The sequence below is a fragment of the Callospermophilus lateralis genome, chromosome 1, assembly GCF_048772815.1.
Source record: "Callospermophilus lateralis isolate mCalLat2 chromosome 1, mCalLat2.hap1, whole genome shotgun sequence".
NCBI lineage: Eukaryota > Metazoa > Chordata > Mammalia > Rodentia > Sciuridae > Callospermophilus > Callospermophilus lateralis.
Window position 1 is genome coordinate 206,766,759 of NC_135305.1, and position 15,105 is coordinate 206,781,863.

The window sequence follows — 15,105 nt, forward strand, 5'->3', positions numbered from 1 at the left end:
TTCCCTAGGCAGGTCTGCTAGTCTCCTCTGGGCTAGCCACCCCAAAGCACATAGATCATTAAAATTGTAGCTAGGACTGAAAGGGAAATTGCCTGATAATCTCTAGGCTCCAGATGAGGGTTGTGTTAGATACTTACTTAAAAAGCATATATAGAGTGCCTTCTGGGTAAAAAGTCCTACTCAAAGAGAGTGTGAAAGAATTCGGAGGCCTCATTCAATTGCAGCCACATGATCCTAACTGGGGTACATGTCAGAATTATATAAGGATCTTTCCCCAACACCCACTCCAGAGCTGAATCAGGTTACCATATCCGGCTCAGGTCTTTGTGGTATATAGAAGTTTAGAGAGTGACTTGTATCTATGCCTTGATGTGTGAAGCGAAGGGACCCAAGCAGACCCGCAGACCACTAACTGGAAGGCAAGTTAGGGAATAGCCATTGCCACAGAGGGCAAAGCAAAGAGAGGGACAAGCAATGTGCTCTGAGTCTTGCCTAGGAAGGAGGGTTAATCTTTATAAAGAAGGAACATGGGGCAAAGAAGGTAAAGTGTGCCCTGTGGCCTGGCCCTCCAAAGAGCATAAATCTGAAGGATTTATGTCTTGTCATTCTTTGCTCTCCATGATAGAACACCAGGGCTCAAGAACAGTTTCCTGCCCTCATGCAGTCTGTAGTCCGATGAGACAGTGAGAGAAGACATTCATGTGCACAACTACAACACAAGATGAGGGGGGACGAATGCTACTTGAAAGGGCTACTTGAAAGTGTATACCCAGAATGTGCCCTTCTGATTTGCAGGCCGGGGAAGGATTCCTGGAGGAGCTGATCTTTGAGCCGGGTCTTAGAGGCCAGAGAGGAGAAGGACATGAACTTGAGGCCCAGATGAAAGTGTGACACATCTCCAGAGGCAGAAGACTGAGGAGAAGGGTGTGTGGAAGAAGGCCCGTGGGCTTTTGTGGTTGGATATGAAGCATCTTGGGGGCAGGGGACTTAGAGTGGTATAAGAATGGAAAAGTGGTTACCAGATTATGGAGGCTTGGAATGTCTTGCTAAGGTGTTTGCACTTTATTTGTAAGTCATGAGGAGTCAGTGAGGGTTTGAGAGGACCAACGGGAAGAGGAGGAGGATTGAGGCCATTTCAGGGATGAAGTCACGGGTGCAGTGGCAAGAACAACACTGAGAATCACTGGGAAGACAGAATGCATAGGACCTGGCTGTGAGGGTTTAAGAAAATGCAGGGTTCCAAGAGGACTCAGGGTTTGGAGTGTGGACGATGAAAGAAAGCTGGTACCATCAACCGAGCAGGAAGTGGATATTTTGAGTGGAAAGTGACCAGTGTGAAGTCATCTGTCCCTCCACTTGGAAGGGACAAGATGTTGGAGGAATGTTCCATCTGCATGCCTTTGCCAATGTGGGGTTTCCTCATCTGGGACTTTCAGGTTGGGTCATTGCACCTGAAGGGTAGCAACTGCACCCTGTTCATCTTTGTATCTTCTAAATACTTGGTGCAGAAGGCAGCACATGTAACATTTATTCCGTCAATACAATATTCATGAGCTAGATGTTGAAGATCCAGTTTACATGGTAGGAGCTGGAGCCAGGATACAGAACTATCTTCAGCCTCATTTTGGGTTTTTAGAATCCAGGTTTCATTGGGATTGTGCTTATTTGAGGATGTGGTTACTCTTGTCCTGCAGTCAGTCACTGGGAAATACAGAGCCAGCTCCCTCCAAAGTGAACAAATCAACTGGGACTTCCCTATAGCCAAGGAAGGGGGAGACTGTCTTGCCAACAACCTGCATTGCAAAATCATCACACACATTGAGCTTGAGGCTCTCCTTTCCTAAAATTCTTTCATGGTTTGGAACATTCTGACCAAGTGAGTAATTGATATCTAAGTGAACGAATGAATGATGAAATCAGAGTGCAATGACCATATAAAATGTTCAGGTGGGAAGCCATTTTCCTACAGAGGGGAGGCATGACCTTCTTCCTCGCCACCCTGCAGTGGCATGTGGCATCTCCATTGTTAGTCTTCCTGGTCACCTTCTTCTTACTCCCAGTTTCCCTGTCCACCTCCACACTCACCATCCAACTGTCCTCAGTAGAAGGAGGGGCCCTCATACGTAAAAGCACCAGGAGAACGGAGGTATGCGCTAGGGCTGGAGATCTGCTCCCGGCACAACCAGACCTGCCGGAGGAGATTTTTGAGGTGCTTGCGGAACTTAACTCCCACAAAGACGTAGAGCACCGGGTTAAAGCAGCAGTGGGAGAAGGCCAAATTTTTGCAGATGATCATGGCGAAATCCAGCCGCAAGATGACCTCACAACTTTGGATGACGTTGGTTTTCCACAGTGTCTGCAGAAATAGAAGGAGGTTGTAGGGAGCCCAGCTAAAGAAGTATACCATCACAACGGTGAAGATGAGCCTCACCGTCCTGTGATGCTGTTTGGACCTTGAGCGGAGCAGGGTCCTGAGAATCTGTATGTTGCAAAACAGGACGATCCCCATGGAGATCAAGAAGAAGATGTTGTGCTGGTAGACAGAGGCCAGGAAGCCCTGGGTTTCAAAATAAACACACTCCAAGGAAATCACCTCGTGGAAGAAGGCCTCAGGGATGGAGGACAGGATGCTGGCTGCCCACACAGCTGTGACTGTCAGCACACGGCAGCGGAGAGTAGAGACACCCAGGGTCGAGATGGGGTTCACCACAGACAGGTAGCGGTGAATGGTCATGATGGTGAGGAAGAAGATGCTACTGTACAGGCTGATGGAGAAGATCATGCTGAGAAACTTGCAGAGGAAATCTCCCAGTATCCAACCATGGTGGTAGGCTAAGATCCACACCGGCAACAACCAGGAGAACATCAGGTCTGAGAGGCACAGGTTGAAGATGAAGATGTTGGTGAGGGACTCTAGGCTTTCATACTTCACCAGGACCCACAACACCAGGCTGTTGCCCACCAGACTGAGGAGCAACACCAGGCAATGCAAGATGGTGGTGGCAAAGGTGGTAAATATGATGTTCCTCTCACACAGAATGCTCTGAGAATCATAATCAAAATTGGTAGTTGAAGGCTCAGATATGGTTGAGGACTCCATCTGGACCATATAGCAGGAACTCTGAGAGCATCTGAAATGATAGGCATGTGGAGTTTAAAGCCATGTAGAGGGGGTAGAGATCAATAGGGCCCACGTTACAAAAAAGTGGGTCCAGAGCTCAGGTGCCATTGGTGAATTGTTCATAATGAGATTAGGAATTGTGCTAGAATATAATCATCAAGAATATTGGTTAATCTGGTTAACATTGTTATTTTCCATAGTAAGAATTTCTTAAGGAAAGAAGCAGTGCATTCATTTACAATCTGTCACAGCCTCCTTTCTCCTTGCAGATGGGCACTTGAGCAACCCTAAGCTAGATGGATCTCCCAGCCGATGATCAAGTGCGAGCAGTGGAACTGGATTAGAAGGCTTGAGATCAAACTGGGCTCCATTACTGTGCTCCTGGACAAGTTATATAAGGCTTTCTGAGCCTTATTTCCATATCTACAAAACAAGCTAATGATCCCAGAGTGATTCTTTCATTTATTCAACGAATATCTACTGAGCATTTACCATCCTAGCCTTCCTCCCTCTCCTTTCCTCTTCCTTCCTCTCATAAAGTACCTGAACCACGATGTCAAGATTCCTTTCAGGGAATGTACTGTCTTCTAGAACAGCCCCAGAAAGTGAGGACACAGACATAGCAAAATAATCTCAAGACTACAAGGAATGTTCAGATTCCAAGAGACTGGATCTTTGCTAACACAGAGATTAACTCTCCAAGCAGAAAGTGTCTTCATTAGAGAGTTTGGTTGACAGTACATCATACAGATGCAGGAAAGTAACAACATCCTAAGTGTCCAATAGTAATGGAGGAGGAGAATGGATAAGGAAACTGTACTGAGTCAAACTCATTCAATCCTCTATGTTCATGAGGCATTAGAAATAGACTAGAAGGCTGAGGAGAGAAACAGGAGAGAAAGTGATGGGAAAGGCTAGAATTTTCATCGAGACAGGTGGATAAAGCTGTTGAACCTAAAGAGAAGGAGGGCATAGAAGAGCTGTCTGAGCCGGATAAGAGAGTTCCCATCATCTACTATGTTCCAAGCACTGTGCTCACACACTATACTGAACTGTTCATATTATGCCCTATTTTAAAAGAGAGGACACTGAGGCTCATGAGAAATAAATAATCTCTATCCACAAGAAGCTTATAGCATAGAATAAAACAGAAATTAGACAAATATCTTGGATTTTCTATTGTGTGATGGGTTGGAAATGGAGGTCTCTCTGGACAGAGGCCGTGTGAGCATGCTTCATATCATACAGGTGACCACCAAATCTGTGGTCATAACTCTCATCTTCCCCTGACCCATGGAACCCTGATCCGTTTTCTTAACATCAACCTCCAGCTTTGTGGTTGAGAATTTCTTAAAATTAAATGGTCTCTTCCAAGAAAGATTTCTCCCTCCCTCTTTATTTTAATTGACTGAAAAAAACAAGTTGTTTTATAAACTTAGTGTTTTCAGAGCAGAGCTGAGTTGACCTTCTTCGGTGCTGATTTGTGTTGCCTGTATCACTGAGGAGAATTAATCACACACCTCTATTCTCAGTGGAGATCGTACTTCTTTTCTCAGTTCTCCAGAATAAAAGGAATTCTGAGCTGGTCTGGATAACAGGGATCCACTGGTCCATCCAAGTAACTTCCATCACTCTCTACCTTACTCATTTTTTTCTGAAATGATGGTCCTGAATCATTCATCTCAGATGGGTTGGTAAGATGACTTCCACCAAGTTCTCAAGTGCTGAATTATTTATCATATAGAAGATAATCTGCTTTTGGTGACAGCTGAGTAAGCTCCTATGTAACCAATACTTCTATAAGTAAGAACTATGAATCCTGGACCAAAAACCCACTCACTTACTCACTCACTAACTCAACAAATACGAAAGTTCCTGAGGGGACTGAGGAACCAGGAAAGCAATGACTACTGAAGGGAGTTAGGCATTTGAAAGAGGAAAACAGCTGGATGATGCTGAGCAAGATTCCCAGGTTTATGGCTTTGGCCTGAGGGCGGGACCTGATCATGGGTGACAACTAAACTCTAGTAGAATACTTACAATGTTTTCTGTTTTGAAGAAGCAGGGGTCCAAATTTTAGAGCAACTACAGGTTCTGGAAAGTGAGGAGGTAAATCACAGAAAGCTTAGAGAACGAGAGCCCAAATTCTGTGTATATACTCTGCCCAGATGTTTGGCTGACCTCTGACCCATGAAGTACCAGTGAGAGCTAAAAGATCTGAATTGAGACTTTCTGCCACTACTCTCAGTGGAGGCAGAGCTTAAGAGTTTGAACCTACTGATGTAATGACTGCAGAAACAATCAACAATCAACACTATAAATAAAACAGAATCCAGAGTCTCCACAATATAACAATCATAACATTCAGGGTACAATTTATGCAGCCTCTGAAGAAATAGGAAACCACGAGCCATACTCAAAAGAAAAGACAAAAATTGACTCTGAGATCAGGCACATGTTGAAATTTGTAAATAAAGATAAAAATGTATGTATTATAATTGTGATCAAGAAAAGAAAAAATATATTCACAATAAATGGAATGGTAAGAATGTAAGAAAATAAGTTATATAAAAGGTCTGAAAGAAATTAGAAATCATTAGCAAAAAGAGAGCTATAAAAGGTTCAACAATCAAGAAATATGACAACATACTTCTAACAAATCTGTGAGTGAAAGAAGACATCAAAAGGCAAAATTTAAAATATTTTGAAGTGAATAATAATGAAAATACCACATGTCAAATCATGGGATAGAACAAAAGCAGTGCTTGAATAGAAATGTATGGCTTTGAATGTTTATATTAGAAAGAATAAAGATCTCAAATCAGACCTCAATGACTTAAGAAGCTAGAAAAAAAAAGCAAATTCAACTCCAAGTAAGTAGAAAGAAGGAATAATGAAAATAAAAGCAGAAATAAAAAAATAGAAATTAAAAAGAGATAAAATGAACAAAAGTTGATTTGAAGCAAATTTTAAAAATTAATAAAACTTAGCTAGACTGATCAAGGACAAATACAAATTTTTAACAACAGAAGGATTATTGCTTCAGATCTTACAGACCTTTAAAAGATTAACAAAGAAATATTGTGATCAATTTTATATTAATAAATTCAACAACTTAAATGAAACAAATTTTTTAAAAAAATTCAATATACCAAAACTGACATGAGATGATATATATGGAAAATCTGAATAATCTTGCCTTTATAATAGTAATATAGTCAACTATAAAAAAAATTACCACAAAGAAAACTCCAGAATGAAATGGTTTTCTAAAGTTTTTTTTTTTCAAACACTTGAAGAAGAAATAACACCAATCTTATACAATCATCTGAAATAGAGGATAAAATCCTTTCATCTTATTTTATGAAACTGACATAACCCTGATACTAAAATCAGTTCAAAAATTATAATAAGTGAAGACTATAGACCAATATTTCTCATGAACACAAACACATAAATTCTTGAAAAATATTAGCAAATAAAATCCAGCAATATGTTTTAAAAGGATAATGCAACATGACCAAGTGGGGTTTAATCCTAGAAATGTGAGTTTGCTTTAATATTTGAATATCAATCAATTTTAGTCATTGTATTAACAGAACAGAGACAAAACTGGGGTGATCTTTTTTTTGATCAATGCAGAAAACATTTGGCAAACTTCAGCACCCACACATAAAGAGGGTATTGAGCATCCACAAAACCATGTTCTTTTTCTGTTGGTTAGTAATTCATTTATTCAAAAACTTCAAAGACAATCATGTCCTGCACCTGGAAGGCTCTAGGCTACGAAGGAGAATAAGACCAAATCCCAAACTTTTCCAAATTACTTTCTAAGGGTTTGGCTCTCCTTGCTGGTCATCCCTCCTCCTCCCCATGTCCATGATCCAACTATGAACTGAACTGTCTGGCCTGCGATAGAATTTGGATTGAGAAACACAGCTCTCAATTATACTATACTACTACTACTACTACTGCTACTACTACTACTACTACTAATAATAAAGACCTTACAGAAAGACTGGTAGTCAAAGAAATCCCTCCACTTCCTTCAGCAAAAAGAAAAGAAAGAATATATATATATATATATATATATATGTATATATATATATATATATCAGTTCCATTCAAGAATGGCCCACAGATGACCTCTAAAAGAGAATGCAGTTTCTTGGAAATCCCATATGAAAAGACTTAAGAGGTTCTGGGGGTGGGGGTGGCTCAGAAATCTGCCTAGTTTCCTAGCTTGCCATCAAAACCTAAGAAAGTCTGTGCCCATCAAAGCTTAAGAACCCCTGGCATAGTTTATAAAATCAGAGGAAAATGTAAATTTAAAATGTCTATAAGGGAACTCACCTGAATGTACACCTCTTTACATGTGAAGCAGAAATGGTACTTCTTTTTTTCAAATTCCACTTATTAAATGCCTTTTATTTGGCCCATAGCCCAGTTGTGTTAGGGAAGTACAACAGGGGGCTGGGGATATCGCTCAGTAGGTAGAGTGCTTGTTGTGCATGCATGAGGGCCCTGGGTTCAATCCCTAGCATCACAAAACAAAATAAAACAACAACAAGTTGCTAAGAGACCGTACCTCATGACATCTGCCGGTAGACATACTGTCTTCATGGTATGATCATTGCGTCCTGTTTCTTCAGGCCAAAAATATGTTTATAAACTTTCATTTCATAATCGTTGCAGGTATAATTCTGTTCCTTATGCTCTTTAAAAGGCAGAGATGCAATGTATTTGCCAGTGGCATATGGATGCATAGCATTCTTCTTATGTATTGAGAGTCATGAGCCTAGAATTTCAGTGCACATGCCCTGGCAATATATTTCCAAAAGTCAGCTTGCATGGTTTGTTTAGAGAACTGGAGTTCTAAAGGTATGCACATCTTGTATGGGTTGCACTGGGGATGGTGTGTCAGACAATGAAAGCAATCATAGTAGTGCAGAATTTTCAGACACAGAAGGTTAAATTTTGTAAGTTCATACTTTGCCACACTATGGTAAATTTCCTCAGGTGTAATATTTTCAACTAAAATGCACAAATCAAATAAAATCCACATCAATTAATGTGTTCGCTTTTTTTTTTTTAGACTGGAAAGATGTTCGCTAAACTGTCATGAAGAAATTATGTGCCTCCATTTGGACTATTCAATTTTAACGTACATTCAGCGTTATTTGATTTGAATTGTATCATGACATATGATGTCGAGAATCTTTTCACTGGCTTTTTTGTCATTCATGCATCCTCTGTGATAAAGTGTTTGTTCAAAGTTTTTGCCCATTTTAAAGAGAACCACCATCTTTATAATATTGAGTCTTCTTATCCCTGAACATGGAATATCTTCCTATTTGTTTAGATATTTTTTAAACTTCTTTCACAAAGTTTTTTGGTCTTCTGGATGTAGATCCTGTACCCGTTTTGCTAAATTAATGCCTAACCATTTCATTTTTTTGGTGCTATTATAAATAGTAGTGTTTCTGCTTTCAAATTCCAATTGCTCATTGCTGATATTTAGAAAAGTAATGGACTCTTTTGTAGACAAACCTTATATCCTGCAGCTTCACTATAATTACTGATAAGTTCCAGGAGTTACTAATTTATTTTTTGTTATTGATTCTTTAGGACTTTATCTAGAGAAAAATAATGTCATTAACAAACAAAGATATTTTCATTTCTTCTTTCTAAATCTTTAGTCCTTTTATTTCCTTCTCAATATTGAATAGGAACAGTGAGAAGGGACATACTTGCTGCACTCCCATTCTTAGGAGGAAAGCATCCAGTTTCTCACCATTAAGAATGATGTTAGTTGTAGGAATGTTTGAAAAAAAATTTTTTTAAGTTGAGGAAGTTCCCATATATTCCAAGTTTTCTGAGGGCTTTTTAAAAATCATGAGTGATTAGAAAAATTTTTTGAATTATTACCTGCATCTATTGATATGATCGTCTGTTTTTTTCTTCTTTATTTTGTTGATGTGATAGATAACCCTACTTGATTTTCAAATTCTGAATGAGCTTTGCATACCTAGAATACATCTCAGTTGATCATAGGTGTAATTCTCTTAACACATTTTTTGGATTTTGTTTGATTCTTTGTTTTGAGGATTTTTGCATCTATATTTATGAGAGATACTGTTCTGTACTTTTTTCTTTCTTTTAATGTCTGTATATGGTTTGATATTAGGGTAATGCTGACCTCATAGAATGAATTGGTAAACATTCCTCCTGATTTTATTTTTTGGAAGAGAATATAGAGAATTGTTACCATTTATTTCTTAAATTCACCAGTGAAACCATATGTGCCTGTTGCTCTTTTGGAAATTTATTAATTATTGATTCAATTTTTTAAATAGACACAGCCCTACCCAAATTATATATTTGTTCTTTTGGTGGTTTTGGTAGTTTGTGTTTTTCAAGGAATTGGTTCATTTAATCTCAGTTATGAAATCGATGGGCACAGGGTTGTCCAAAATATTTGTTTATTATTCTTTTAATGTCCATGGGTTCAGTGGTGATGTTACTGACTGTTAGTAATTTGTGTCTTTTCTTTTTCTTTGTTAGCAGGACCAACAGTTTATCAATTTTATTGATATTGTTCAAATAGCCATGTTTTAATTTCATTTATTTTTCTGTTGATATCCTATTTTTTATTTTATTGACAACTTATAGAATTGGATAAAATTCAATAAGTGTGTGTGTGTATGTGTGCGTGCGTTTACATATATATATATATATACACACTATATGAATGAATGAATTATGTATGTATAACTGAATTATTTATCTGAATTAATTGATGCCCAGAATATATAAAAATCCTATAACTCAACAACAATAAAACAGACAATTCAATTAAAAGGTGGGCAAAGGACTTGAATAGGCTTTTCTCCAAAGGCATATAAATGATGAGCAAGCACAAGAAAAGACATTCAACATAATTAGTCACCAGGAAAATGCAAATAAATCACAGTGAGATACCATTTCATACATTAGAATGATTATATAAAAAACAGAAAATAATAAGTGTTGGAAAAGGTGTGTGGAAATTGGAACACACATGAAAACACAGATAGTTTTATTTTTTTCTTTCCAATTTGGATGCCTTGTGTTTATTTTTATTGTCTAATTGATCTGGTTTGAACTTCCAGTACCATGTCGAATAGGAGTAGTGCAAGTGCATTTTGCTTAATTCCTCTATAATTATTTTTTTCCATTTTAAGCCATTTCAAATAGTACTTTTTCTCTTTCACTAATTGTCATCGGTAAAGAGAAAAATATTTGATTTTTTTTGGGAAAAAAAGACATACTAAGAAGTGAGGTCAGACAAAGCTTAGGAAACCACTGGTGATCTTAGGCAGTGGAAATTCAGCAGGATGGTGCACAGTGAACCAAAATATGAAAGGGACATTAGGAAATGCGGAACATTAGGTTTTGAGAAGTATAGTAGAAACGAAAGTGTGAAGCCTTTTAGAAAGTAGGGTAGAAATGGGCCATAGCCATAGGCAAAAGAAAGGTTAATTTTTTTCTCCTTTTTTGTTCATTTGTTTGTTTTTCCTGAAAGAGGACTCATTTCCCAACACTTATTATGTATTTATACATACATCATTCATTCATTCATATATGTTTTTCCTGAAAGAGGTGGGAAAAGAGATTCAAAGGTTTAAAGCTGAGAAAAATAAAACAAAAACAGTGAATCCTCATTCATAAAACATATTTTGTTTCCATCTTAAAAAAAAAAAGTAGTGTAAATGGACATCCATGTCTTGTTCCTGATCTTAGAGAAACGAACTTTTAATCTTTTTTCCCTGATTATAATATTAGCTGATGGTTTTTCACATATGACTTTTATCATGTTGAGGATTTTCCCTTCTAGTTCTAGTTTTTTGGGTGTTCTTGGCCATGAAATTGTATTTGATTGTGTCCAGTTCTTTACATCAGTTTTGATGGTCATGTTTTTTTCTGCTTTAGATAAGCTGATCAATATTCTCCAGTTTGGGGAGCAGTGGTTTGTTCTGTGACTTCAATTCTGCAATGGATCTAAGAAAAGTAATTGATTTTCAGTTTATTCAGCTTTTTTATTACTGAAAGGGCTGGAATAATGACTTCCAAGCTCTTTACATGTTGAAGTTGAAATTGGAGTGCTTCCATAATTAACGTTTTAGTTTATATCTTTTCAAAGTAATTCCTACCCTTATAAAAACCTTTACATATTCAAATACAAACAGTTGCACAGTGTTTATTACAAAAATGGGATTATTTTTATGCAGATTTATCTATCTTTCATTTTTCCCTTAAACAAAATGGCATGGACATATTTCTAAGTCCTTTATATTATTCTTAAGAGCTAAAAAAGTATTCCACTGCGTTTCAGTGTTATGCTTTACCCATTTCTTCATGGATAAACATCTATCCTGTTTCCAATTTTAAAAATTGCCATTATGCTACAGGGAGCATCTATGTACATATATCTTTAATGCCCTGGTGTTAACGCTTCTGTAGGACTGACTTCTCGAAGCAGAGGATTAATGGGTCATAAGATAAATAAATTTTCCATTTTTTTTAGATATAGCCAGAATTGTCCTCTAAAATTGTTATTTATTTTCGTTTTTTTTTTTAAAGATAGAGAGAGGAGAGAGAGAGAGAGAATTTTAATATTTATTTTTTTAGTTTTCGGCAGACACAACATCTTTGTTTTGTAAGTGGTGCTGAGGATAGAACCCATGCTGCACTCATGCCAGGCGAGCGTGCTACCGCTTGAGCCACATCCCCAGCCCCTGGTTATTTATTTTCGTTTCCACAATTATGTATAAGAGTTCCCATTTCCATGTACTTGGTCAAAATCAGATGTTATTACTTTTTTTACTCTTTTTATTTATTTATTATTTATTATTTTATTTATTTAAGTATCAGTTTTCTGAAAGAAAAATAGGAGTATCGTGTTGTTTTGATTTAAATTATATACAATTTTGAGAATGGGCTTTTCCTCCAAAGATTTATTGGCCAATTGAATATGTTCAGGAGGGTTTCTACGTGTTTTAATTGCTCTTTGCCAAGGTGGATAATATTGAGAGGACTCATATAGGAAGTGTTCAGCAACTATTTATTCCTTAAAGATGAAACTAAGCTGTTTATAACTCCTCACATTCAGTTTCAGTATGAAAAATATTCATGTTCTTGCCTTAAACAGAAAGTTCTAGAACACTGTACAAAAGTGTAACTTAACTTCTGCCTTCATCAGATTTAATACGCAGAAATGGAAGTTCAATCCCAGGGACATCACAGTGTGGACAGGGGCCCAGTTGCCATAGGTAAGAGCTAAACTCATTTGTGGGGAAGTGAAATTATTTGTGGGGAAGTGAAATTTAAGGAAGAGACAAGATCTCAGAGATAGCTGGCATTAGCCTTGGGATAGTGCCATTGGCAGGAAATAATTGCTATTGACATTGGAACTGCTGACCCTAGGTCCCCAGGGTCTAATTGAACCAACCTTCAACAAGATACATGATTCTGCCTGAGTTGCAGCCCAATGCACAATGGGACCAGCCATAGGCATATTGTCACATTAAAGGTCTTGCAGCTTTGGGAGCCCTTGGAAATGGCATCTTGGCCTTGCAGGGCAGTGTGTTCATGGGGCCTCTGTAGTCATGAGAGCAGCCTCTGATGGTTGTTCAGGCCAAAGATACCATTGAAAGGTTAGAAGGTAAGAACCCCACAGCCTTTCTGATGACAGCACAGGAGACCTCTTCAGGTAACTCCTCCTTAACTGAAGAAGGTTTTGAGTGATGGGGATAATGAGGACAAGAGCTGAGGTCCTGACATGGTTGTGTGCGTGGAGGCCATTAGAGTCTGGACTGTCCAGGTTAGTGTTATTTTATTGGCAATGTTATGTTGGAGAGCTTGAAATCCTTCTAGTTATGCCAGAATCTGGGGTAGGGTTAGATCTATAGAAGAATGTTAAGTGTAGTCTTAGCTTTGAGAATTATAGAAAGACTTGACTCTGGAAGGGACACTGTGTGTCAATGCACAACAGTCCTCCTGAGTTCTTTTTACAATTAAATTACCTTACTATTATTGAATAGGTAATACAGTCACAAGGTCAATGTGAAATCATTCATCAAAATCAAAGGTGTAAACTCAAAAATCAGGAATCCATGACTCTATTTTGATAATATGTTAAGTAAAAGAAAAAATGAGAGGGGAAGGTTCTGTTCACAGGGAAATGCCAGGGGCTAGCAGATAATTATGGGTGGAGAATTGGAGCTGGGAAACTACTCTGCTACCAATATTGTGAAGAATGGTTCAGACAAGAACCATCAGTGGATTTAGGGGTGAAGAATTCTGATGAGAAGCAAGATATTTGCATGGGCTTAAAAATATCTGTATAAGTTTCTTATTAGTTATCAGGCCAAAAAACATTACTATCATTGGAAAGATTAGATCAGGTGATTATCTGCCCCAGATGAAGAAAAATATGGACATAGCATGTTTCCAGATGTGATGTCCCCTAAGAAGAGCACAACACTTCTCATATAATATTTAGCCAGGGAGGCAAAATCTGAATATAAAGATGATGAATAATCAGACAAGCCTAAAATGTAGACTATTCTAAAAAAGGTTGAGGTGGGGAGGCTCTATTTCTCAGAAATGACAATGTCAAAAACAATAGCAACAAACTAATAAAGGATGAGGAGCTATTCCATATTAAAGGAGATAAAGAGACACGATGAATATAAGACATGACCCTATACTGGATTCTGTAGTAGAGGAATAAAAATATTATAAAGATCATGTTTGGATCACCTGAAGGAAACTGGAATATCAATGATTGATTAGAGGAAAGTGTTATGTCAATGTTGAATTTACTAGGCTTCAGTAAGACCTTGGATGAACTTTAAATGGCTATGTGAGAGAATACTAGTATCCTTAAGAAATACATCCTGAAACATTTAAGGATAAAATGACAGGGCTATACAGTTTTCCTTCAAATGACTTAGGAAAAGAAAGGTAGCATATATGATAAAGCCAGTTGGTAAAATGTTAACAATATTAACACGAGAAAAATACTACTATGCTATTTGTATTCTTCCTTTTTTAAAACATTAAAATGGTGAAGTTTATTTTTTCTGTGACAAGTTGCCCTCAAATCAATGCCCAGGTCACACTTTCTAGGCTGGCCTAGGGATCAGGCTTAAAATCTTACACCTGTCCTTGCCCTTGTTCTAATTTGGTCCTCTGCAATGCTGTATTATTCTTATAACTGCTCTCTGTTTGAAATTATTTTTAAATTAATAGTTAAAAAATTCAAAAAGCCAAATACATACAGAACAAAATTTTACTTCTAATCCTGCTTCCCCTATTCCCTCTACTTTTATTCATTCCTGTGTTCCCTGCCCAAATTTCTTTTTGTAAATACAAGTAACCATGAATTAATTTGCCCAGTTGACTTTTGCACAATCTAGAGACTTTCAACCTGCTCCAATGATATTGCCTTTTTCCCCCCACCCCTCTATTTTCTACAGAAGTCTTTTTCCTTAGCATGATGTACAGGAACTTTCCCCCTGCACTGAGTCATGAAGACATCTTCCCTTACCAGCACCAAAGGGTGAGTGCTGCACCTGATTTGTTCTGGGAAATGCTGTCCCTGAAGAAAGAAGTGGTCTACAGATGTGGATCTGCTGGACCTGCCTGGAAACCAATGATCAGCCAAGAGCAGGAACAACTGACCTAAAGAAATCTATCATTGGTAGAAACTTTAGCTGATAAGGCATCTATAATTTAATATGGGGAGAAGAGTGTTTCTCTTAAGTCATAACCCTTGGTGTTCTCCGAAGTATAAAGTTCAGGGAAGGAAGGAGTGGACACGATGTTCCGGGGGCTCTCTAGACCCTGATTCCAAAACTCCAAGGTGCCTAAGGCAGTCATGATCATTGCTTATCCTGCAAGAGGGTCATGTAGAAACATGGATTTAGGAGTCACCACCA

General features: G+C 37.9%; 1 protein-coding gene across 1 annotated transcript; it reads right to left on the bottom strand.

Annotated features, from left to right (window-relative positions):
* Positions 1–2,098: 2,098 nt before the first annotated feature.
* Positions 2,099–3,147, bottom strand: Xcr1 (X-C motif chemokine receptor 1). The gene has a single exon (XM_076869729.2). It carries the CDS (start codon positions 3,107–3,109, stop codon positions 2,099–2,101), a length of 1,011 nt encoding a protein of 336 aa, XP_076725844.2. The 5' UTR covers positions 3,110–3,147.
* Positions 3,148–15,105: the final 11,958 nt, after the last annotated feature.

Excerpts from the sequence above, each read along its gene's own strand:
- Xcr1 (XM_076869729.2), bottom strand. The coding sequence starts at position 3,109 with ATGGTCCAGATGGAGTCCTCAACCATATCTGAGCCTTCAACTACCAAT.